Raw genomic sequence first — 26536 nt, forward strand, 5'->3', positions numbered from 1 at the left:
TACAGGCATGTGCCACCACACTAGGCTTTTTTTTTCCCCCCAGTAGAGACAAGGTTTCACCATGTAAGTCAGGCTGGTATCGAACTCCTGACCTCAAGTGATCCACCCACCTTTGTCTCCCAAAGTGCAGGGATGACAGGTGTGGGCCACCGCACCCAACCTAAGCCACCATGCTGGGCCCAACTACTTTTTTTAAGACTCAAGTTATGCATGGTTTTTTCCATGAAACTTTCCCTCATATTCTCAGGCCTTGTTAAGTAATCCCTTTTCTATGATTTCTATAGAGGTCTTCTCAACCTTCTAATATAAAGTTTACTGATTATAGTTTAGTTGTTGAACCCTATCTTTGTACTCAAAGACTTATGAGCTCCTTTAGGGCACATATTTTCTTACCTATCTCTGTATTTCCAGTGCCAAGTGTTTCACACATAGAAGCCATTCATTTATTTGTTGAATTACTGCTTGAGATGATCAGCATTTAGGCTTACCATAGAGAAAAAGTGAAGCCAAGAAGTAATTATGCTGAACAGCAGTGGAATTTTACTGAAGGCAGAAAATTTTTTTAAAAGGTGGGGGGAGGGTCAGCCTGGAGACAGAAAAAGATTTTTTATTTTTTTAATTTTCCCATAGAAAAAGTTGAAATGAGTCATAAAAAAAAGAAAGATGGTGACTCACACTTGCTACATTGCTTCTCTTGTCCCAAGATTTTACCCATCCTGATCTTAGAGCCAAATATACTAGAGCCAAGTAGCCTCTAGCAAGTACGATATGTAGCTGCCTCTAACAAAATCTCTAGCACAAGCTGGACACATTTCCCTACTACCATATCACAAAATCACTGACCTTCAAGAAGGATGTGTAGAGTACCTGCTATATGCCAGATATTAGATGTTATTTCATTACATATACATGTGGGTACATAGATATTATAATTTATAATTCTTATTAAAAATCCTTGTGATTTAAGTATTATCACTAGCATTTTATATGATAAGCATTCAATGTCACATAGTTGGTAAGCAGACCATATCAAACCAGTCTTCTAACAAAAATACAATACTTTTTCCTCTCAAGGCAGCATGTACATAAAGCTTCTCAGCAATCCGAAACGTGCCCTGCCACCCCTACTTCTTACCTCTGTTGGTAAGAAGGGGAATATAATTAGAAAAGGACATGTTTTAGGCTCCGTGCAGTGCTCACACCTGTAATCCCAGCACTTTGGGAGACCAAGGCTGGCAGATCACTTGAGGCTAGCAATTCAAGATCAGCCTGGCAAACATGATAAAAACCCATCTCTACTAAAAATACAAAAATTATCCGCATGTGGCTGTGCATACCTGTAATCCCAACTACTCAGGAGGCTGAGGCATGAGAATTGCTTGAACCCAGAGGCAGAGACTGCAGTGAGCTAAGACCACGCCACTGCACTCCAGGAGACTGTCTCAAAAAAAAAAAAAAAAAAGCAGAGGAGGGCATGTTTTGGGTCTCTGAGAAGCTGGCTAGCTATAAAATCTTTATCTAGGTGGTGGTTAAGTAGCTGTTCAATTTATGTTAAGTCAACAAATTATATGTTTATGTTTCCTACGCTTTCTAGTATAGTTATTTCACAAAAATAAAGGTAAGTCACCCTATCAGTGAGGCCTCCTCTAACTACCCAAAATAAAATAGCAATTTCATCTCTGTGCTCTATTCTCCTTAAGTCAGTAGTCGTTTTCTCTATAATATGTATCTCCACCTAACATACTATATATTCACTTTTTATTTATTGTCACATACCCTCCTACATAAAGCAAAGACTTTGTTTTGTTCACTGTTATATCCCATGCAAAGAGGACCTGAAATAAAATACACCTTTACTCCTTTCTTCAGGTTCCTATAATCCTAAAAAAAAAAAACGTGAAACATCATTATTTTTTTATAAAAATAGGATCTTATTAAATACATGTATTTATTTATAACTTGTTTGTCTTACTCTACAATCTATCACAGACATTCCTCCAGGTCAATATATATAGACTTATAATACATTCTCTGAGTTGAAAAATATTCCACAATATAGGTACGTTACAATTTATGTTTCCATACTTCTACTGACGAATATTTGGGCTGTTTTTAATAGCGAATATTGGAAACAATGCTATAAAAATCTCCACACATATGCCTTTATATGTTGATACTTTTATTTCTACAGAACAGATTCCAAGAAGAGCTTTTTTTTTTTTTTTTTTTTTTTTTTTTTTTGAGACAGAGTCTCACTCTGTCGCTCAGGCTGAAGTGCAGTGGCTCGATCTCAGCTCACTGCAACCTCTGCCTCCTGGGTTCAAGCAATTCTCCTGCTTCAGCCTCCTAAGTAGCTGGGATTACAGGAGTGTGCCACCATGCTCAGCTAATTTTTTTGTATTTTTAGTAGAGACAGGGTTTCACTATGTTGGCCAGGCTGGTCTTGAACATCTGACCTCATGCTCCGCCCACGTCGGCCTCCCAAAGGGCTGGGATTACAGGCGTGAGCCACCACGCCTGGCCTAAGAAGAGCTATTTTACTAGATACTCTCAAACTTTCCAAAACAGCTGCAGCAATTCACATCTCCACCAATGGTGGAGCTAATTCATAAATCTTGAGTTAATTTTCTTATAATTTATATACTTGCTTTCAAAAAGAATGAGGCAGCTTAAACATCTGAAAATTAAAAATTACTTTAGCAACTAAAACCCTGGAAGTACTCAGCTCCCACTGTAATCCTCCTCCACCCTACAAACTCAGTAATATCTGATTTACTATCATCTGCTCTAGTCCCCACACCTAGAGTAGTAGAAGCCACTCTCCTCTCCTGCCCACGTGAAGCCTAAGAGAAAGAATCCCACCAAAAGGAGAAAACCTGGGCCATTTCACCATTGCCTCATTTTTATGTAAGAGGCCATATAATCCAGATCTGTTCTTCTTCCTTAACTTGATTCTCTTGGTTTATACTACCACCATCTACCAAGCCAGAAAACTAAAAGTCATTTTAGATTATTTCATTTTCCTCAGAATAGCCTCTCTAAGGCCCACCAATTCTACTTTTTTTTTTTTTTTTTTTTTTTTGAGACGGAGTTTCGCTCTTGTTACCCAGGCTGGAGTGCAATGGCGCGATCTCGGCTCACCGCAACCTCCGCCTCCTGGGTTCAGGCAATTCTCCTGCCTCAGCCTCCGGAGTAGCTGGGATTACAGGCACGTGCCACCATGCCCGGCTAATTTTTTGCACCTTTAGTAGAGACGGGGTTTCACCATGTTGACCAGGATGGTCTCGATCTCTTGACCTCGTGATCCACCCGCCTCGGCCTCCCAAAGTGCTGGGATTACAGGCTTGAGCCACCGCGCCCGGCCAATTCTACTTTTTAAAAAACTCTACTATTCATTCTCACTGCTAAAATCTTAGCCTTAGGCTTTTATAACATCTTTTTTCAGTACTGAAATAGCCTCCTAACCAGTTTTCCTTCTATAATCTTATTCTCCTCCAATCTATTTTTCACCTTACAGCCAACATACTCTCTGCCCTACTTAAAACCAATCAGTCAATGGCTTCAGTCAAATGCCACAAGATAAAATTCAACCCCTAAATGTAGCCTTCAGGGCCTTTCATGATCAGGACCCCACGTACTGGGGTCCAGATTCATCTAATACCACTTCCTATCTCTCCATTTTTTTTTTTTTTTTTTTGAGACAAGTTCATGCTCTGTCATCCAGGCTGGAGTGCAATGGCCCAATCATAGTTCACTGCAGCCTTCTGGGCTCAAAGAATCCTCTCACCTCAGCCTCCTGAGTAGCTGGGACTACAGGCATGTGCCATTACTCCCAGCCAAAAATTTTTAAAACAGACGGGGTCTCACTATGTTGCCCAGGCTGGTCTCAAATTCCTAAGCTAAAGAGATCCTCCCACCACAGCCTCCCAAAGTGCCAGAATTACAGGTATAAGCCACCATGAGCAGGCCACGTCCTATCTCACACATTGAGCTTCAACAAAACTTAAGGTGTTTTAATAACTTTATGCATTTACTCAGGCTGTTACCTCTCCTAACCCACCAGTAAACCAATCATTCCCTATTTCATTTAAATATTCTTATATTGCTATACTTCAACATTCATTCAATCAATATTTACTGAGTACTTTCTTTGTGCCAGAGACGGGGCTAGGTATTGAAGATCCAGCAACTAATTATGGACTCAGACCTTATCCTGATTCAATTTATAATTTAATGAGGACTAAAGACTCTAAACAAAGTATGGTTAAGAATTATAAAGGTGGTAGTAGTACAGTATATAGTAGAAATATATTTTAGATGACAGCCAGGAGAAAGAGAGGGAATTATAAAGACGAGTACTGCAAGCGTTTGTTTACAGGTATGTCTTTCGTAATTACAGTCTCAGCTTCTTGAGGACAGGGATTATGTCATCTTTGTATTCCTAGCCAGGAGAGTAAATAGCAATGTATAGCAATGTACACTGACTAACCTACAAAGATCACTGCCCTATTCACTCCTGAGCTGATCACTGTGACTATGCAAGTGCTCTTATTGACCAGGCCTAGATCATGTGCCCATCCTTAAACCAATGGGTTAGGCCAACCACCCAAGCCACATCATTCCAAATGAAGGAGGAATGGTTCCAAGAGAAAAAGTTCTTACCTACATAAGAGGGAAGAGAAACTAGATACGCAAAAAAACCGAGCAGTCTTCTCTTCAGTGGACATTGTCATTATCTTCCAAAACATTTTATTCCCCTCCCCTCACTGGTAAAAAGTTTAAGTGGGATTGATCTCTTCCTCAGCCCAAGAATAGGCCCTGATTTGACAAAACCGTGGTTCTCAAATTATGGTTTGTGACCAGCAAAATCAGTAACATCTCGGAACATGTTACAAACATAAATTCTCGGAACCAAGCCTACTAAACCAACTCAATTAGACATTTTAGAGATAGGACCTAGCAATCTGTGTTTTGTTTTTGGTTTCTGAGACAGTATCTTCTCTGTCACACAGCCTGGAGTGCAGTGGCATGATCACAGCTCAATGCAGCCTTGACCTCCCAGGCTCAAAAAATCCTCCCATCTCAGCCTCCCAAGTAGCTGGGACCACAGGCATGCACCACCATGCCTCGTTACCTTTTTTTTTTTTTTCCCCGTAGAGACAGGGTTTCACCATGTTGCCCAGGCTGATCTTGAATTCCTGGACTCATGTAATCCTCCCGCCTTGGCCTCCCACAGTGCTAGGATGATAGGCATGAGCCACAGTGCCCAGCCACAATCTGTAATTTAACAAGTCCTCCAGGTAGTTCCAATGCACACTCAAGTTTAAGAGCCACTGGTCCTGACACAGAAAGCTACCCAGATTTTAAGACAGTGATCCTTTGGAGCGTGAGAAGGTTCAATTAGTGTCAAGCTTAGGATTTCTGCACTGTATTTGTAGGAAGCATCTTCTTTCTCTCCTAGGAATAAGGAAACATTCAGTCCCAGGAGCCAAAGGCAGCCAGCTTGTACTACTGGGGAAGCCAGTCTGAGGGAAAAAAAAGCTAATATAGGGTAAAGTATAGAAAAACAGAGCCAAAGCCTGTACCCTTGATCAATCATGCCAGGGGCCCTCACTCTCTTTGGTCTTTTCTATTACATAAGCCTATTAATTCAAACCGGTTAAAACAAATTCCCTTTGTTTTAACTAATTCGAGTTGGATTTTCTATTATTAAAACTGAAAGTATCCTGATACCCACTACATCAAGTTACACATGCGTTCTTAAACGCCACAGAGAATGTACTAGAAAATATAGCTAAGTCAGCAGCCTCTCTCTGTATTAGGGTTGCTAGATTTAGCAAATAAAAATATAGGACACTCAATTAAATTTGAATTTCAAATAAACAATGAGTAATTGTTTACTATAAGTATATCCCAAATATTGCATGGTCCATATTGCATATATTTTCTCTGGCAATACTAAATTCCAAGGGCTGAGCACTAGGAACCAAAAAGAGACCAGGCCAGTTCCAGTCAGAGAGATATGACAGCAGCTCTTAGATAGTTTCTAACTATCTGGAAAAAAAGCTAAATTCCAAGTCCCGAATTAATGTCCCACAACAGGTCTGAACCACCTCATTGTCTTCTTAAAACTAAACAGACTTTTTTCCAAAAGCCAAAACACGTTATATCCTATACCACAGATAAGTGTGACAGAAACAAAAATGTTGCTATATTTGAGTATTCACAGCTTCTTTTCTTTGCTCTCTTGGTTCCTGGACATTACTGTATAGATCAGAATAATGATATGGGCAAAGTAAAGAGTTTAATAAGAGAATAAAAATTTAACAGGTTCGCCGGGTGCGGTGGCTCAAGCCTGTAATCCCAGCACTTTGGGAGGCCAACGCGGGTGGATCACGAGGTCGAGAGTTCGAGACCATCCTGGTCGACATGGTGAAACCCTGTCTCTACTAAAAATACAAAAAATCAGCTGGGCATGGTGGCATGTGCCTGTAATCCCAGCTACTCAGGAGGCTGAGGCAGGAGAATTGCCTGAACCCAGGAGGCAGAGGTTGCGGTGAGCCGAGATCGCGCCATTGCACTCCAGCCTGGGTAACAAGAGCAAAACTCCGTCTCAAAAAAAAAAAAAAAAAATTTAACAGGTTTCAGAAGGGTTACAAAATAAACACAAAAAATGAGACTGCTCAAGTCGTTATGAGTTGGTAAATTTTAAGAGAGAAGAAAGTTTCAGACTAACCATGCCAAAGATGAAGAAATAGGATTTAAAGTAGTATCATAATGTTATAAATGTAAACCCCTTTGGCATTTTTGAAAGGATTAAATAAACACTTTAATTACTTTTCAATTTAATTTGAATGTTAGGCTGGTTCTTCCTCTGTGGAACACTATGGAGATGGGCCACAAAGCATTCCAGTTGTTGTTTTCTTTTGAGATGAAGTTTTGCTTTTGTTGCCCAGGCTGGAATGCAGTAGCATGATCTCAGCTTACTGCAACCTGTGCCTCCTGGGTTCAAGCAATTCTGCCTCAGCCTCCTGAGTAGCTGGGATTACAGGGATGCGCCACCATGCCCGGTTAATTTTGTATTTTTTTTTTTTTAAAGATGAGGTTTCACCACGATGGCCAGGCTCGTTTTGAACTCCTGACCTCAGGTGATCCACCCACCTTGGCCTCCCAAAGTGCTAGGATTACAGGTGTGAGCCACTGCGCCCGACTAATTTTGTATTTTTAGTAGAGATGAAGTTTCTCCATGTTGGTCAGGCTGGTCTCGAACTCCCAACCTCAAGTGATCCACCCCACTCAGCCTCCCAAAGTGCTGGGGTTACAAGCATGAGCCACCGTGCCCAGCAGCATCCCAGTTTTATTAATAATAATGAAAACAGGCCAGGCACAGTGGCTCATGCCTTGTAATCCCACTGCTTTGGGAGCCTGAAGCAGGAAGATCATTTGAGGACAGGAGTTCGAGACCATCCTGGGAAACATAGTGAGATCTTGTTTCTACAAAAATTAAAAAAAAAAAAAAATTAGCCAGGTATGTGGTGCATACCTGTAGCTACTTGGGAGGCTGAGGCAGGAAGATCCCTTGAGCCTAGGAGCTCAAAGCTGCAGTGAGCTATGATCAGGGCACTGCATGCTACCTGGGCAACAGAGTAAGACCTTATCTCTTTTTTAAAAAATTGTTTTTGTAGTCCCAGCTACTTGGGAGGCAGGAGCATCACCTGAACTCGGGAGGCAGAGGTTGCAGTGAGCAGAGATCAAGCCACTGCACTCCAGTCTAGCTGACAGAGTGAGACTCCGTGTCAAAAAAAAAAAAGTATTAAATAAATAGACAGGGTTTTGCCATGTTGGCCAGGTGAGTTTTGAACACCTAACCTCAGGTGATCCACCAGCCTCAGCCTCCCAAAGTGCTGAGATTACAGGCATGAGCCGCCATACCCAGCCATAAATAATAAAAACAAAAACAATAATAGATACCTGCCCTAAGTGTCTTATGTGTACTATTTTATATAATTCTCACAATAACCCTTCAGTAAGATTAACATTATTTTCTATGCTATACAGATTAGAAAACTGTCCAAGGTCACAAACTAGAAACAGGCAGAGCTAGAATAGGAAATCCCAACAACCTGAGTCTGGAGCTCTTAAACATGGACACTTTCCCCATTTTACATCAATATCTATCTATACTCAAGCATTTAAACATTACAGCAAAAAGAAAAAAACATACATCTGTATTAATTATTCTCAGAAAGCAAAAATTCCATGAAGCATTTTTGCTGTTTTGTTCACTACCATACCAAGAATAGTGTTTGGCATCAAATATTTGTCAAAAAACATGAATTAATTAACACAAAAACAAAAATATTTACAGGTGTTTAGTATGTTCCAGGTACCACACTAAGCACTTGACAGTTATTAACTTACTAAATCCTCACAACCCCATTGGATGACAATTATCACCCTACTTTTTGGGTGAAGAAACCACAACAAAGAAAAGTAAACTGCCCAAGGACACAGGTGAAGAAGTGGCAGAGGTGCAATCTGAACTCAGGAGTTCCGATTCCAGATACTCCTCTCTTAACTACTCCATGATACTGCCTCTAGATTTCTAACATACTGAGAAAAATCAATACTTAGGCACATCAGACATCTTAATTGAAAGATATAGGTTACTTTAAAGTAGTATTCTAATTTTTTTTTGAGATGGAATCTCACTGTGTTGCCCAGGCTGATCTCCAACTCTTGGTCTCAAGCAAAACTCCAACCTCAGCCTTGCAAGTAGCTGAGGCTACAGGTACATACCATTGTACCCAACTCCTAAATGCTTTTTTTTCTTTTCTTTTCTTTTTTTCTTTTTTTCTTTTTTTTTTTTTTGAGACAGGATCTCGCTCTGTTACCCAGGATGGAGTGCAGTGGTATAATCACAGCTCAGGGGATCCTTGACCTCCAGGGCTCAAGTGATCCTCCCACCTCAGCCTGCCAAGTAGCTGGGACTATAAGAGTACACCACCATGCACAGCTAATTTTTGTATTCTTTGTAAAGACAGGGTTTCTCCATGTTGCCCAGACTGGATGGCTCCTAATTTTTCAGGCTAGCTTTCAAATCATAAATCATTCCACTAGTCCCAGGTTTACTTAATTTACTGAACTTTAGAATTTGAAATGGATAGTTTTGCAAAATGTTGTCTTACACTCATTTACTTGATATATTAACACTCCATTCCAATGCCTATATTCCTAAAATTAGTTAACTGTCAACCAGAGAAGTTAGCTTCCTCATCTTCTAGTAAGCAACCAACAAGACAAAAAAAGGTCTGTCTTATATTAACCCATTACTATGTGACCCTAAGAATTCCAATTTAGAAAATAAAAATGTATTTCCCACAGCTAGATTTTAATTCTGAAAAAGGAAAAAATAACTTGCTAATATGATTTATTGACAAACACAAAGACAGTAACATTGAAAAGACTTATGGTTTTCCAAATTACTTTCCTAGCATCAATTCTCTCCTCTTCCTCTTTAAAAGAATCCCTGCCCAATACAACCATATACCCCATATACCCACCATTCCAGACTGAGAAACTAGATTAATTTAAGGGTAATCACTGGTGATTGGTTCACCAAGTAGCCTATGACCCAATTCTGGACAAAAAGATGAGAAAGAACTTTGCTAGAGGTTTTTTGGAGAGTTTCCTCTACCCAAAAACAGTGGCTCAGGAAGAGATATTTTTCCTCTTCTTTTAGAAGCTGTTATGAATGTGATGCCTGGAATCACTGCAATCATTTTGCTACTAGCCTGAGGATGAAGCCAGTCTCAAAGATGGCAGAATTGAGCAACATATGGCTAATCAAAATATGAGGGTTTTTTTTTTTTTTTTTTTTTGAGATGGAGTTTTGCTCTTGTTTCCTAGGCTGAAGTGCACTGGCGAGATCTCGGCTCACCACAACCTCCACCTCCCAGGTTCAAGTGATTCTCCTGCCTCAGCCTCCCAAATAGCTGGGATTACAGGCATTTACCACCACACCCAGCTAATTTTTATATTTTTGGTAGAGATGGGGTTTCACTATGTTGGTCAGGCTGGTTTCAAACTTCTGACCTGATGATCCATCCGCCTTGGCCTCCCAAAGTGCTGGGATTACAGGCATGAGCCACCGCACCCAGCCAAAATATGGGTTTTTACTGACATTGTTGAGCTGCTGAAATCAAATGACTCTACTAAATGAGAAGATAAAATTTATTATTTTTAAAGCCATTTTGAATTAGTTCTGTTGCTTGCAGCTGAAAACATATGAATTAAATACTTTTTATGAAATACATCCCAGAATGAATATCAGAAAAAATGTTTGCGGTTAATTCTATAAATCCCCATTAGAAGTTCAATATAGCCGGGCGCGGTGGCTCAAGCCTGTAATCCTAGCACTTTGGGAGGTCGAGGCGGGTGGATCACGAGGTCGAGAGATCGAGACCATCCTGGTCAACATGGTGAAACCCCGTCTCTACTAAAGGTGCAAAAAATTAGCTGGGCATGGTGGCGTGTGCCTGTAATCCCAGCTACTTAGGAGGCTGAGGCAGGAGAATTGCCTGAGCCCAGGAGGCGGAGGTTGCGGTGAGCCGAGATCGCGCCATTGCACTCCAGCCTGGGTAACAAAAGCGAAACTCCGTCTCAAAAAAAAAAAAAAAAAAAAAAAAGAAGTTCAATATAAATTAGCCAGGCGCTGTGGCTCACGCCTGTAATCCCAGCTCTTAGGGAGGCAGAGGCGGAAGGATAGCTTGAGCCCAGGAGTTCGAGACCTGCCTGGACAATATCGCGAGACCCTGTTCTCCACAAAAAGGAAAAAAACAAAAAAAAATAACAATAAGCAAAGAAGTTCAATATAAATTAGACGATACTGAGTAATTCTGTTGTTAAAAAGGTCATTCTATACCCTATGGGGGAAAAAAAGGCAAATATATATGTAAGAACAGACTCTAAAGCAATATATTTCCAGCACAATAATTCCTTTCAACAAGACCTTTTTCAAAGCAATATTCATTCAGATTTTTAATTTTAATTCATAACTGAATTTTTCTTAAGTTTAAAAATAGGCCAGGTATAGTAGCTTATGCCTGTAGTTAGTCCCAGTACTTTGGAAGGCCAAGGCAGGCAGACCACAAGGTCAAGAGACAGATGGTACATTTGTTGATTGGCTAGATTTAGCCATTCCACAGTATACATATACTTCAAAACATCATGTTGCCCCAATAAATAATGACAATTTAGCAAATAAATTTGGCCAGGTGTGGTGGCTCATGCCTGTAATCCCAGCACTTTGGGAGGCCAAGGCAGAAGAATCATGAAGTCAGGAGTTCGAGACCAGCCTGGCCAACATGGTGAAACCCCGCCTCTACTAAAATACGAAAAATTAACTGGGCATGGTGGTGGGCGCCTGTAATCCCAGCTACTTGGAAGGCTGAGGCAGGGGAATTGCTTGAATCTGGGAGGTTGCAGTGAGCCGAGATCATACCACTGCACTCCAGCCTAGTGACAGACCGAGATTCCGTCTCAATAAATAAATAAATACTGGCTGGGCATGGTGGCTCACACCTGTAATCCCAGCACTTTGGGAGGGTGAGGTGGGAGAACTGCTTGAGCTCAGGAGTTCGAGACCAGCCTGGGCAACCTGGCAATACTCCATCTCTATTTAAAATGTATATATGTGTATATATATTCTCTATTTAAAATGTATATATGTGTATATATATGTATATATATGTGTATATATATATATGTGTGTATATATATGTGTGTATATATATACACACACATATCTACATTTTAAATATACATTTATATATACATTTATATATTTATTTAATTTACTTTATATATATAATATATAAATTTATAATATACATTTAAATGTACATTTATATATAAATTTATATATATTTACATATATAATGTATATTTTATATATACACATAAAATATACATTTATATTATATATAAAATTTATATAAATATTTATATATAATATATAATATAAATATATAATATACATTTAAATATACATGTATATATATACATACATATATATATATACATATATAAAGTAAATTAACAAATACAAACTATTACAATAAGCATTTAAGAGTGCATAGCTGGCCCGGCGCGGTGGCTCAAGCCTGTAATCCCAGCACTTTGGGAGGCCGAGGCGGGTGGATCACGAGGTCAAGAGATCGAGACCATCCTGGTCAACATGGTGAAACCCCGCCTCTACTAAAAAAAAAATACAAAAAATTAGCTGGGCATGGTGGCACATGCCTGTAATCCCAGCTACTCAGGAGACTGAGGCAGGAGAATTGCCTGAACCCAGGAGGCAGAGGTTGCGGTGAGCCAAGATTGCGTCATTGCACTCCAGCCTGGGTAACGAGCAAAACTCCGTCTCAACAACAACAACAAAAAGACTGCATAGCTGCATACTCTGAATTTGTTGTCACATACCCTGAGACAAGGATAGGCAATCTGGCCCACAAACAGAACACCAGACAGGAAGTCCAAGTATGGATAAGGGTAGATGGTATTGACTTTGGCTTTGTGTTGGTTCATCAATACAAAGTCACAGGGCAGTTTTCATATTGATATGGGATATGCAAAATGGCATGATTTGGCAGGTTGGACATAGCCTACTCCATATTTTATTAAAATAATGAACTTTGAAAATTAGCCAGGCATAGTGGTGCATGCTTATAGCCCAGATACTTGGGAAGCTAAGGCGCGAGACCACTTGAGTCCAGGAGGTTGAGGCTGCACTGAGTTGTGATCATACCACTGCACTTCAGCCTGGGCAACAGGGCAAGATCCTGTCTCAAAAAAAAAGAAAAAGAAAATGAGATAACCCTCTTACTTTATGTGAGTTTGCAAATATGCACAAGGAACAACACATACAACACATATGGGCAAGCAATGTGGAAACTGATCTTTAATAAAGCTTGATAGCTCACTTTACCTTGTTAAAAGTCAAGTCTTACACATGCTAAAATTAATTGGTATAATAACACATTGGGTAACTTCAAAGTCTCCATTTGTCCCAGTGCCATGTAAACCTAAACTAATACACTGTGAAAACTTATTACTTATTTCTTTTTGAGACAGAGTCTGGCTCTGTCGCCCAGGCTGGAATGCAATGGCGGCATCTTAGCTCGCTGCAACCTCTGTCTCCAGGGTTCAAGTGATTCTCCTGCCTCAGCCTCCCGAGCAGCTGGGACTACAGGTTCCCGCCACCATGCCTGGCTAATTTTTGTATTTTTTAGTAGAGATTCTCACCATGTTGGCCAGAACTTCTGACCTCAAGTGATCTACCCACCTTGGCCCCCCAAAGTGCTGAGATTACAGGCGCCAGCAACTGCACCCAGCCTACTCATTTCTAATTATTCAAAGTTTCAAAAACAACTTTTACTCAAAACCATATGATTTTGCTAATGACATTAAGTATTGCAATTTTTTCATTATTTCCTTTGTTATAATAAGTGCCCAGCCAATTATCTTCATAAGTTTAGAGTTCATATGCTAATAATAAATATTATTAACATTTTAAAGCTTAAGTCACAAAATCAGGCTAGTTAGATCCACGGGCCTAAAATTTAACAAAATACTTGGGCACTGGCTGTTTAGGAAAACAGATACAAGCTGGACATGGTGGCACATGCCTGTAGTGCCAGTTACTCAGGAGGCTGAGGTGGGAGGATCACTTGAGCCCAGGAATTTAGGCTGTAGTAAGCCACTACACCCCAGCCTCAGTGACAAAGTGAGACCCTGTCTCAAAAAAAAAAAAAAGATATGACAGAAATACAACAGCCTGACCTCAAGAAACTTGTCTTGTTTGGGAGATAGATTATATTCATGAAATAATTAAGTATCATAATATAACATATGATTCCATGTCAAAGTAACAAAGGTTACCCTACATATAAAGGGGTGCAGTGCTAGAATTTTTGGAGAAAGTTTTAAAAAGGAAGGGGGACTTAGACAGAACCGTGATTTAAAGATCAGGGTTGGATGGGCATATTCTACATAGGAAGCAGCTTAAGAAAAAGCTTGAAGATAGGAATGAGCAAGGTATAATCAGGGTATCGGGCTGGAAGAAATTAGACTAGAAGAGAAATATGAATAGAAAATTAGAAATAAAGTTATAAATACCAGTTGGTGCCATATTACTAAAGACCATGTATGCCAAGTTTAACATGATCTCTACTTAAAAGAAATGAAGAGCTGCTGATTATTTTGGGGAAGGACAGTAAAACAATAAAACTAACATTTCAGTAGGACTAATCTGGCTGAAGAATTCAGGACAAATTTATAGGGAAGGGGAAGAAGAAATCAGAAAAAGAGCAACCAGTTAGGAGGTACTTGTTAAGAACCTGGGCTTTAGTTAGGCAGACAGACCTGCTCTGCTACTTGGTAAGTTACTAAACCTAAGTCTCAGTTTCCTGTCTGTAAAGTGGAATAATAATAGTGCCAATTTTATAAGGTTGTTATGTGGCTAAAAGAATACATATAAAAGCATTTAACATAGTTCTTGGACTATAATAATTATTCAACAAATGTTAACAACTATTACCTTCATTACAAATCATTTCTAAGGTGAGTTACTGAGGAACTGGACAAGGGCAATAGAAACTAAAAGGAAAAGATGACTTGAGTAGACATTTCCATAGACTCATGAAATATTATTAACTAGAAAAGACCCTAGAGAACAATTCCAAAAAACAAAATAAATAAAATGTGGCTCGAGTAAACACTGGGAAGGAAAAGAATGGGGCAAAATAGGTCAAAGGTTTTGACTGCAAGAGTACCCAAAGAGGTAGAGATGGATAATTACATGTTATCAATAATAAGCTCTAAATACAAGCTACACTTATTGGGTACACACTATATGTCAAATACTATACTAGATATTGATAACATACATTTAATCCCCACAACTCTGCAAAGGTAGATATTATTAGTTCAATTTCACAAAAAACAGATGTATAGAGAGGTTAAGTACTGGCCATATAACACTGGGCAGGATAAGAAGCAAAGCTAGTTTTGCAATCTATGTCAACTATTTCCAAGGCCTCTGTTCCTTCTACTACACTCAGGCTGTCTCCCCCTTTAATACCAATAAAAAAGTATATCATATTACATAGATATATTTATATTTTTCTACCTATCTTGTTAAAATGGCAATCATAAACATGTCCTATCTTTTCTACACTATAAGAAATATAAAAGTATTCAGCATCAAAACAATGAGAATAAATTTTAAAAGCATTATCAAATGGGAGAATCACCATATTTCTAGTGAAACATAGCTGGATACACTATACATTATAATGTATTAAATGAAAGCAATGACTAATCTTTTTCAAGAAGACGACAAAAAAACTGGCATGGCTTTTACATCATTTGATTATATTAACATTTGTCCCAAACAACAATATCATTAAAAACTGACACCTAGATCGTAAAAGAAACATCTTACTATATACAGGAGAACCATTTATATAAGATGAAACCAAATGCTCAGGGTTAAAAATAAAAACTCAACCACAGAAGGCTACTTAATCTGTTAACAGTAAGAATCATGAAGTGGCAGATGACCTATTTCTTCAATGTAGCTCTCAGCAGATATTTTCCCCAACCATAGGGCCAGTGTACCAGTTTTCCACCAAAATCTTAATCTAAATTTTGCAGGGTTGAAAATACCAAGTATGTCAGGGTAAGCAAATAAGTTTCTTAGAACAACCTTTGTGTTTGGCTTCAAAGTCAGAAGATACTTTACCAGGTTTTCCACCAAACTATGCAGTCTAACTTCTAGACTAATAGGTCTCAAAACATGATCCAGAATTCCTAAGGCCCTTCAGAGAGAGTCCAAGAGGTCAAAACTATTTTCATAGTATCACTAAGACATTATTTGCCATTTTCACTCTCATTCTCTTATAACTATACAGTGGAGTTTACCTGACGTTATAACCTGTAAATATCTCAAGAGACTGAATGCAGAAGCAGACATGGGAATTTAAATGTCTTCTATTGGCTGGGCCCAGCACTTCGGGAGGCTACCGTGGTGGATCATTTGAAGTCAGGAGCTCAAGACTACCCCAGCCAACATAATGAAACCCCATCTCTACTAAAAATACAAAAATCGGGCCGGGCGCGGTAGCTCAAGCCTGTAATCCCAGCACTTTGGGAGGCCAAGGCAGATGGATCACGAGGTCAAGAGATCAAGACCGTCCTGGTCAACATGGTGAAACCTGTCTCTACTAAAAATACAAAAAATTAGCTGGGTATGGTGGTGCGTGCCTGTAATCCCAGCTACTCAGGAGGCTGAGGCAGGAGAATTGTCTGAACCCAGGAGGCGGAGGTTGCAGTGAGCCGAGATCGCGCCATTGCACTCCAACCTGGGTAACAAGAGCGAAACTCCGTCTCAAAAAAAAAATACAAAAATCACCCACACGTGGTAGTGGGTGCCTGTAATCCCAGCTACAGAGGAGGCTGAGGCAGAAGAATCGTGTGAGCCTGGGAGGTGGAGGTTGCGGTGAGCTGAGATGACACCACTGCACTCCAGTCTGGGCAACAGAGTGAGACCCAGTCTCAAAAAAAAAAAAAAAAAAAAAAGTCTTCTATGAAGCTGGATTGTCAAGATGTCAATGCCACTCTTCCCACTAATTCTTTTTATTTTTTAGAAAATATAGTTACTTTTTTCATTTAGAAAAGTTATGCTAACATATGTTTGCCAGGCATGGTGGCAGAAGGAAGCTGAGGCAGAAGGGTTACTTGAGCCAGGAGTTCAAGACCAGCCTGGACAAACAAAGCAAGACCCTATCTCTTTAAAAAAAGAAAGAAAGAAAAAGAAAAAAAGCCACATGTACAATGCTTTATTATTTTTTTAATGAATTCAATATATTTTAATTTTTCAGTTTTATTCTAATACTACAAATATCAATAGCTATAATCCACTTAAAGAGAAGCTCTTTGAGGTCATCTAATGTTTTAATTCTAAAAGGGGTACTGAGACCAAAAAAAAATTGAGGACCACTTTTTTAGACTTTCCTATATTTGTGTTTTGCCAAACAAAACTTTTCATTTTCTAATTATCTACAGAAGGAAAGATAATTTCAGGCTGGGTGCTATGGCTCATGCCCATAATCCCAGCATTTTGGGAGACTGAGGCAGACAGATCACTTGAGTCCAGGAGTTCAAGACCAGCCCAGGCAACATGGCAAAACCCTGTTCTACCAAAAAATAATTTTTTAAAACATTAGCTGGGTGTGGTAGCAAACACCTATAGTCTCACCTACTCAAGAGACCGAGGTGGAAGAATCATTTGAGCCCAGGAGGTTGAGGCTGCAGTGAGCCATGATCACACCATTGTATTCCAGGTGGGCAACAAAGGTGAGACCCTGCCTCAAAAAATAATAATAATTTCAGAAGTCTGTCTACGTAAGAACAAAAAACAGCCAACAACTTTAAACAAGAATTATCCATTAATTTTAAAAGGAATTCATTACGTTTTCCTAAAATGAAAACAATGTCAAAACTAAAGTGCAGAGCTAACACACCACTAGCTACAAGCTTTGTGCATGAGTTATGATCAGCTGTGCATAGTTAATCCTTAAAAGACCAAAGGTGAGGCTCTTTGAGAGGCCTCTATCCAGTTTTGTTACAGAATAATCCCAATTCCCAAATTCATACCAAGACTAACAAAGATGCTTATAGGCAATTCTCTGTACTACAATATTAACATTTCTACAATAGAAGTTTTGTTGTTGTTTTATAGAAATTGCATCTCTACAAAGTGTTCTGGTCCAGACCTCCTGGCCTCAAATGATCCTCCGGCCTTGTGCTCCCAAAGCACACTGGGATTATAGGCATAAGCCACCATACCTAGCCAACAATAAAAAGTTTTATGTTTCATCTGAACAGTTCAGTAGATCTACTGCTGCCGGACAATACACAAACATTAACACATTAAACTCCCATTTGTATTCAACTTACACATTACTATGACAGTAGATACACCAATACATGCAGTTATTAGAAAACTTCAGGATGCATAATAGTGTTAGTTATTGAAATGACAGGCTAGAGGGAAGCATCTCTGAAAAATAGTTTTTGAGGCAACTAGAAGTAATAATGGATAAAATTTTGCATTTATGGTTCAGTCTAAAATTAAGATGAAAGGCTAGGCATGGTGGCTCACATCTGTAATCCCAGCACTTTGGGAGTCCAAGATGGGCAGATTGCTTGAGGCAAGGAATTCAGGACCAGCCTGGCCAACATGGCAAAACTCCATTTCTACTAAAAATACAAAAATTAGCCAGGCATGGTAGCGTGTGCCTGTACTCCCAGTTACTCAGGAGGCTGAAGCATGAGAATCCCTTGAACCCAGGATGTGGAGGTTGCAGTGAGCCGAGACGGCGCCACTGCACTCCAGACTAGGCAACACAGTGAGACTCTGTCTTGAAAACAAAATAAAGATGAAAAAAATATTAAAAATACTGGCACCATTACAGTTAAGGGCCCTAAGTCAACAAATGTCTAATTCAAAAGTTATTTAACCCTGGGCTGCTGCAATAGCCAAGCAATGAGTTGAGCAAGGACTTTAAGTACAAAGGCACCTAAAGCCTAGAAGGAAACAATGCTCCTTATTTAGTAATTCAACATATATTGATCAAATTGTCTACTATTTGCAAGACCCTGGACAAGCTAAGAAGCTCAGGACCAGGTGGGAAGCCAACTTCATAGGGAGAAGTATACATAAATATTACAGTAGCTCCTCTAGACGGAATGGAAAAAATTTCATCTGAGAAGTACTGGAAGAGTAGGCTGGGCACAGTGGCTCATGCCTGTAATCCCAGCACTTTGGGAGGCTGAGGCGGGCAGATCACCTAAGGTCGGGAGTTTGAGACTAGCCTGGTGAAACCCTGTCTCTACTAAAACTACAAAAATTAGCTGGTGTGGTGGTGTATGCCTGTAATCCCAGCTACTCAGGAGGCTGAGGCAGGAGAATCACTTGAACTCAGTAGGCGGAGGTTTGCAGTGAGCCAAGATCGTGCCACTGCACTCCAGCCTGGGCAACAGAGTGAGACTGTCTCAAAAAAAAAAGAAGAAGAAGAAGCACTAGAAGACGGAGGCAAAAGGAAGGAGGGATGATTTTTTAACAGAAGGGTTTAGAGAACATATTCTGACACCGAAGGCATCTGACCTAGGTCCTAAAAACACATACATATAAGATTTCAACATGTGACTACTGCAAATGAAAGGCATCCCAGAAAGATGAAAAAAGCATATATTCAAGGAACAGCAAATACAAAATTGCTTCTACAGAATTTATGACGGACTCCAGGAAGAGAATGAACTAGAAAATTAGGTTGGAAGCAAAAATAGAGGGACTTATATGACAAGGTATGCAGTTGAGGGATATATACATTTTTTTTTTTTTTTTTTTTTTGTAGGCAAAGGGAAGCCATTGGGAGGTTTTTAAATCACTGGAAGATTTATCATTGTAAGATAAATCATCAGATGATACTCTTAACATTACCGTGGCTTGAACAGAGTAGAAATGGGAGAGCAGTTAGTTTGCAATCACAGCAGTCCAGGAAGGAAATAATAAGGGCTTGATCTGAGTTGGGAGCTAGGAAAAATGTACAAAACAAGCTGCAACAGCTTCACCAAGGATGTAGTTTTAAATGTTTCGAAAACTTAATTTATCACATAAAACAAGATTGACATTCACACTATTTCCATGAAAAACCATTCACTTCATAGGTAATGTTTCAGCATACTCAAGTATGCTTCATTTTTAAAAGCTACTAGGAATAACTAACCATACTCTACATTAAGGCTACAAAAGTGTATTAAAGAACAGCATATGTATCTTTTCAGTATTCTTAATAAAATCTCAGTATTCACAATTTCATTCAAGGATGAATATTTTAAATTCAAAAGTTTATTTCCATCGAAAATAAAGTTTGGATCAGAATTTTCCATACAACCTTATAAGACCCACATCTCCATATAACAGTCAACTTTTCTTAAAATTATTTTTGGACAACTCAACTCCACTTGGCCAGTATTTTTCTACTAGGCTAATATATTTAAACCGTAGCGCATTCTTCATTTTCTCCCCTCCTCCCTACTCACCTCCCACCCAACAAATTCTCTTTGTATGTCTGCAAGGCAAGATACTATATAATGCAGTATAATTCTAAGGCAGTTTGAATATATAATTCTTATAACAGGAATCTAGAATTATTAACCTTAGTTTTTACACTAAAAGTACCAGTGATGTACTAAATTTCCATTCACATGTATGACAAATGTATCTAATATGCTTTTACCATTAGGGGGAAACAAAGGGGGAAAGACACAATAGATGGGTGGCAAATCTTACAAACTTTGCAAAACACTAAAAAGCTGCATCCTGATTGCAGTCATAATTATAAAAGCAAATAAAGAAGGCTCTGAAATGAAGGAAAAGAAAAAAAATACTAAGTGATCATCAAGAGTGAAAAAGGTTTATTCAATATTAGTTTTTAGTACAGCATCATATAACACTATGACTAATTTTTTTTAAAAAAGGATAATTTACTGTTTGCAAGGACACAGGAAACGATTTCTACATACCTTCTACAAGACAGTTACACTTCTTCCCACTCGCACGGCTCAAATCCTTTCAAACGTTTCCAAAAATAGTCTTATAATAAGCGAGGTTCCCCAATGACACACATTTATTCTGTAGGCTTAGCCATAACGCGTTTTAAAATCATAAAGAATTCATCCTCAACAGAAACAAGAAGACATAAAGGCCCTCTACTTATCCAGAATCATTACGTAAAGCACCATCTGTAATTGCAAACGGGGTTTGAGAAAATCTGACAGCTAATAATCATAAAATGAGGTAGACTTTAAAAGAAAAAAAAGCCAACTTTTCCATTTTGCCTTCCTTTTCCTTTCCTACCAGATACACAAAATGTCTGTAATAGCGTCACGCAACGCTTAAAGTAAAAATATAGTACTATATATGTATACTTTACGTCATGTGTATAGGAACACATATGTACATATCACATATTCACAGGAAAGAGAAAGGTTCCCTCATTTTTTTTTTACTCTAGGAATTGAAGTTATATTAAACCCTATCCCACAAATTAAGTTAAATCATCATTAAATTAAAGAGTAATATAATATTGCACGTAGATCTCTCTGAGCAACTACCTTCTGAGAAGGAAAACCTCAGACTAAGACCATGGCTGAATATGAACGCCCAATCCCTAAAAAAATCACTAACCGGCATTTGTTTCTGCAAGAGAAAAAGGGAGCCTTACAATGAATAATCACATAGGCAACTCAGTTTCAGAAGTTAAAAGGGGTAAAACACAACGAACCAAATTAGACAAATGTATGAAACGACAAGCTTTCAAGAATTTGCCCAAAGGGGAAGACTGGCTTCCAGCCCGGTATATAAAACATCCTTTGCAGGTAGAAGAGTCTTTAATTGAAAAATAAATAAATAAATAAAGTGGAAGGCACAAGAAAAACCTGAACGACACGCAAAGGCAAAGTAAAAAATAATGGTAATTTTTTAAAGGGGTCTCTTCTCCCACCCCCACTTCCAGCCCCCACCCCCACCTTCGCAGGACAATAGGTTCAGGGTCCTAACTGCAAACTTTAAACGAGTAAACCAGAAGCAGTTTTACCGCAGCTGTAACTGCAAATCTTCCCCTCATCCCTAATCTAGCGCACCCAGGAATACTTCTGCCCTGAAAACATCACCAAGCTCTTGGTAAATACAAATGAGACCCAATACGAGATTCTTTTTTTTTTCTCCCAAGTACCTGGAGGATCCATTTCAATATAAAATATCAGTTCTGTCGAATAGGGCATCATCACCTCCCTCCAGTCTGCGTCATCGCGGTCCATACTCCACACCGTATTGTACATAGCGCTGTCAGGGGCAGGTCGTCAGGAGATATATAGAAGGCATATATTTTTAATCTGGTATTTAAAAATATGTATCTGCAAAAGATCCACACGGAAACGTACTTCGGGGTTTCCAACGGCCAGTACTAGTCCAGCCAAACTACCAGAACAGGGACCTCCCACTCTCCTACAGCACCCAGCAAAATGCCCCCGAACTTTCAAGCCACGGGCTTTCTCCTCCGAGGGTTACAGAGAGGCTTGGGGGACCGAGGGCAGAGGTGTGAAATAGCGGCTTCCCAAAAATCCTTTCTACACAGCCGCTCTCCAGAGAGAAAAGCTCCCACCGCCTCCAAATCTTTCCTCGGAAGCCACTTTTGTGTTCTTCCGAGCAGGGAGAATAAAGAGGGAAAAAAAGAACACGTTGGGAGAAAACCGGGAAAGTGACAAAGGAAGGCATAAAAAGGGGGTTGGAGATTGCGTTCAAGTTTCGGGGTTCCACTGGTCTGCAGAGAGCGAATCCCCAAGGGGCCGGGACTCGGGCTCAGCTCCGGTCGGGCTCGGAACCGAAGCTGCAGCAACCTCGGGAACGGGACCAGCCGGAAAGTCCAGTCAGTTCGGCTCGTTTGGGCGCCCCGCCGGGGTCTAAAATGCAGCCCGCCTGCACCGGCTGCCCTTAAGCTCTGCCCTGACTCCAGCCACTAGAGTTTCATTTTAACGGCGCGGAGGGGACACCCTCCCAGCCCCACGCTGCCCACCCGCTGAGGCGCCACCCAACCGCGCCGGGAGGGGGGAAAGCAGGCATCACCACGGCCCCTTCCACGCTGTCCCGCCTCGATGTACCGGGATTCTGTCAGGTGCCTGAGAATATGTTCAAAACACTGCCCTCCATCTCGACTTTCAGATCTCTCCACCGCTCTTTAGGCTTCGGCTCCCCAATCAGCCATCCGCGCTTTCCCCCAGCCTCAGTCAGAATGGTACGGTCCGGGCGCTGGCCGCACTCCAGGAGTCAGTACTGGGAGCACGCGAGCCAAGCGGGGAGGGAGCGACGAGGGGGAGAAAGACAAGGTAGGTGGTGATTGGCTGAGGCCGGTTGCCGGAGCCTGGAGCCTGCGTCTTTTGTCTGCCTTGCTCCTGCGAAGGAGCGGGAGACGGCTGCGCGCCCCAAGCGGGCCAATCAGGAGACAGCCGGCGCCGGCCGGTAAGGCGGCGATTGGTCAAAACCCAGTTACTAAGCGGGACAAAGGCAGAAGGGGAAAAGAAAAGAAGAGGAGGAAAAAAAAGAAAGAAAGAAAGAAAACGCGAACGGCGGTTACTGACAGGCTGGCCGAGCTCTCGGGGGCTCAAGCTGCCCGGAGACAGGCGGGGCTCCCGCCGCGGCTTAGTCCGCCCGGACGAGTGAGGAGAGGAGCCGGGGAGGACCTGTGTGAGACGCCTTTGCCCGGAGACTGGCCGCGGGGGAGGGGAGTGGACACAGTGGGGGCGCCTACGGTCACTTGGCGGGGTGCGGGCTCTTCAGGTCCTTAGGAGGTCTCTGGGCAGACTCCTTTCCTATAAACCTCTTCACCTTGCTGGGACGGCCCTCCTTGCACCCTTGATAAGTTGTCAAAGCAATAGTCCCCAAACTCATTTGCAGGAACCTTACCGCTCAGTGAGAGGATGTGACCGTGGCCCCTGCAACCTTCCTGGCTGCTACCTGAGCCCACTCCCTGCTTCTCCCCTTGAGCAATTGGGCATTTCTGAGGGAGGCATTTTGCAGTTCCTCTCTGCTTCCCTCCCAAGGACTTTTGAACCCCACACCTAAAATAGTGAGGCAACTCAGCAAGCTCTCCAGCTTGAGTGCTCAAACCAGAAAAAAAAAAAAAAAAAAAAAAAAAGTCTTGGAATTACAGTGCATGTGTAATTTCTGAGATAAATCGCAGGTGTTGGAATCTCTCACCAAAAGGGCTCTATTCTGTTTATTCTGTTTCCCTGACAGAACCCTTCCTCATATACCCCCAAAGTTTAAATCTGAGAGATTGGCTTCACTATGAAAATGCTCAATATTTCCATGCATTTCAGAAACAGCTAATTAACTTGCTGGAGAACACTGAATAGCTAAAAGCAGAATTGTGTCTTCTAAAGATTGTGCCTGGAATTGCCATCCTGTATACCCTACAATACAGTCTGAGGAGGCCAAAAACTGCTCCATTTCCTCTTTACATAGGAGTAACAAAGCCCATTGTGTTTGAGTTGACAACCTGATTTAAGCCCTAGCAAAACCTACCCTGAGCATGTCTGCTTTATTGATTCGCCTGTAGAAGAGTTGCCACGTTTCACCCTCTGCCTCCTAAGGTGATTCTGTCTTCCTTTAAGGGTGCCTTGACTGAGTTGAGACAGTTCCTGAGGGCAGACAATCAAAAAGTGTATGAACTGGGCATAGAGTGGTTAAAAAGGGCCAGAAAGTATGGACAGGGTTGAGCTAAGAAAGCACACCAGTATTTTTTTTTTTTTTTTTTTTTTTTTTTTTTTTCGGAATCTTGTTCTGTCGCCAGGCTGGAGTTAGTGGTGCAATCTTGGCTCATTGCAACCTCTGCTTCCCTGGTTCAAGTGATTCCCCTTGCCTCAGCCTCCAGAGTGGCTGGGACTACAGGCGTGCGCCATCATGCCCGGCTAATTTTCTGTGTTTTAGTAGAGACAGACTTTCACAGTGTTGGCCAGGATGGTCTCGATGGCATGTCCTCAGACACACCAGGATTTTTGCATGCTTTCTTATATTTCTGAGTTCCAAATATGAGTTCAACTTTGAGTCAGGACTCATTAATTATAATCTCCTGAACCATTCTTTACAGGTAAAAGATACTGGAAGATCAACTCTATTTTGTGACTGCCTTCCCAGCAGTCTCTACTTCAGCATATCTGGGAGCCAGAAGTACTCAAGTTTGATAACTCAAAAGACAGAACAGTCAAGGGTAGGTTGGTTTATTTTTGTTCACGGGTATTCCTGTGCATTCCCAAACAAAATGAGAGTGAAGAGAGGAAGTGTGGAAAAGATAATGGCTTTCAGATTTCCACAGCACCTTTTCCCTGGACCACTTTTCAGCATTTAGTGGTGGAGTTTCAGTTTCTGATACACAGAGCAATCGCCCAGTCTTTTCCCACAGCTAAGGCTTTGAGGGATGGAGTGAAGTCGAAACACAATATATAATCAAGTGCTCAAGGCTGACACATGGAGTAAAGATGTGATTAGGTCTTGCCACCTAAAATTGTATGACCCAACTGTCCAACTTAAGTAGACCTTTGAATAGATCTCAAGAGAGTAAGTGTTGCAAGAGGCAATGATGAATCAAGGGGAAGCACACTTTCTTCAGATGAGCTTAAACCAGTGCCTGACAATGCGGGAAAGCACCTGTCAGATGATGCTAGTCTTTCTTTCTATTGAGAAATAGAAGTGATGTTGTGATTGCTTGTCACCAAACTGCCCCAGGCTCTTTGGCAAAGGTAAAAAAATGTTAGCTCGGGTGTCCTGAACCACTTCCAAGTTGGAGAATTATATTTGGCCTGGGTGTAGATTAAATTCAGCTCTAAGCACTCAAACTCCTGGGCCACAACCTGCTACTTTGGGAGCTGCTTGTTTTCCTTCACCTCCTCCCTTTGTTTTTTTTTTAATTTGAAGTAGTCTTAGGTAAATCATGAACTCTGTCTGCCTTCATTTATATATCTATGAAATAGATTTATGCAAGCTGCTTAGTTTATAGTGAAACACTCAGAATGAAAAAAATGTGCCACTTAAGTATTTAGAATTAATAGTACTTTTCTATAACTCTAAATGGCTAGGATGCCCTTCACTTTTCACCCTGGTATGGTTTTATTCTGCAACTGTTCAAACATGCTTCATTTCTCCTCTTTATTTTAGAGATGGATGAAATATTTCTTCTGTGCTCTGAATATAGGGTATGATCTCAGAGTTCTCTGTGCCAGCAGAATCAGTCTGGAACTCAGCCAGAAGTTCTTCATGATTAAAGGTGCCATCTGAGCACACAGTATTTTTTAAAAGCCTTGCAAAATGGAGCCGGGCACAATGGCTCTCACCTGTAATCCCAGCACTTTGGGAGGCTGAGGCGGTGGATCACAAGGTCAGGAGTTCTAAACCAGCCTGGCCAACATGGTGAAACCTGTTTCTGCTAAAAATATAAAAATTAGGTGGGTGTGGTGGCAGGTACCTGTAAACCCAGCTACTTGGGAGGCTGAGGCAGGAGAATCATTTGAACCCGGGAGGCAGAGGTTGCAGTGAGCCAAAATTGCACCATTGCACTCCAGTCTGGGCAACAGGGTGAGACTACATCTATCTCAAAAAAAAAAAAAAAAAAAAAAAGCCTTGCAAAATGGAAACATACTTTTTTTTGAGACGGAGTTTCACTCTTGTTACCCAGGCTGGAGTGCAATGGCGTCATCTCGGCTCACCGCAACTTCCGCCTCCTGGGTTCAAGCAATTCTCCTGCCTCAGCCTCCTGAGTAGCTGGGATTACAGGCACGCGCCACCATGCCCAGCTAATTTTTTGTATTTTTAGTAGAGACGGGGTTTCACCATGTTGACCAGGATGGTCTCAAT

At 40.7% G+C, this 26536-nt stretch overlaps 1 protein-coding gene across 5 annotated transcripts in view; it reads right to left on the minus strand.

Annotated features, from left to right (window-relative positions):
• The window catches only part of PIK3R3 (phosphoinositide-3-kinase regulatory subunit 3), a 100437-nt gene extending 77397 nt beyond the window's left edge, over window positions 1-23040 (minus strand). Inside the window, exons 1-2 of one of the 5 annotated variants that reach the window (XM_074380748.1) lie at window positions 22789-23040; window positions 21864-21973 (exon numbers count right to left, since the gene is read on the minus strand). In XM_074380748.1, coding sequence (XP_074236849.1) covers window positions 21864-21969 — 106 coding nt within the window. In that variant the 5' untranslated portion in view covers window positions 21970-21973; window positions 22789-23040. Of the gene's footprint in view, window positions 1-20652; window positions 21587-21863; window positions 22659-22788 lie in introns of those variants that run through there. The other 4 variants (XM_074380747.1, XM_074380746.1, XM_003936892.3 and 1 more) reach the window with 4 other exon arrangements.
• Between the last annotated feature and the right edge of the window lie 3496 nt (window positions 23041-26536).

The sequence above is a fragment of the Saimiri boliviensis genome, chromosome 11, assembly GCF_048565385.1.
Source record: "Saimiri boliviensis isolate mSaiBol1 chromosome 11, mSaiBol1.pri, whole genome shotgun sequence".
Classification (NCBI taxonomy): domain Eukaryota; kingdom Metazoa; phylum Chordata; class Mammalia; order Primates; family Cebidae; genus Saimiri; species Saimiri boliviensis.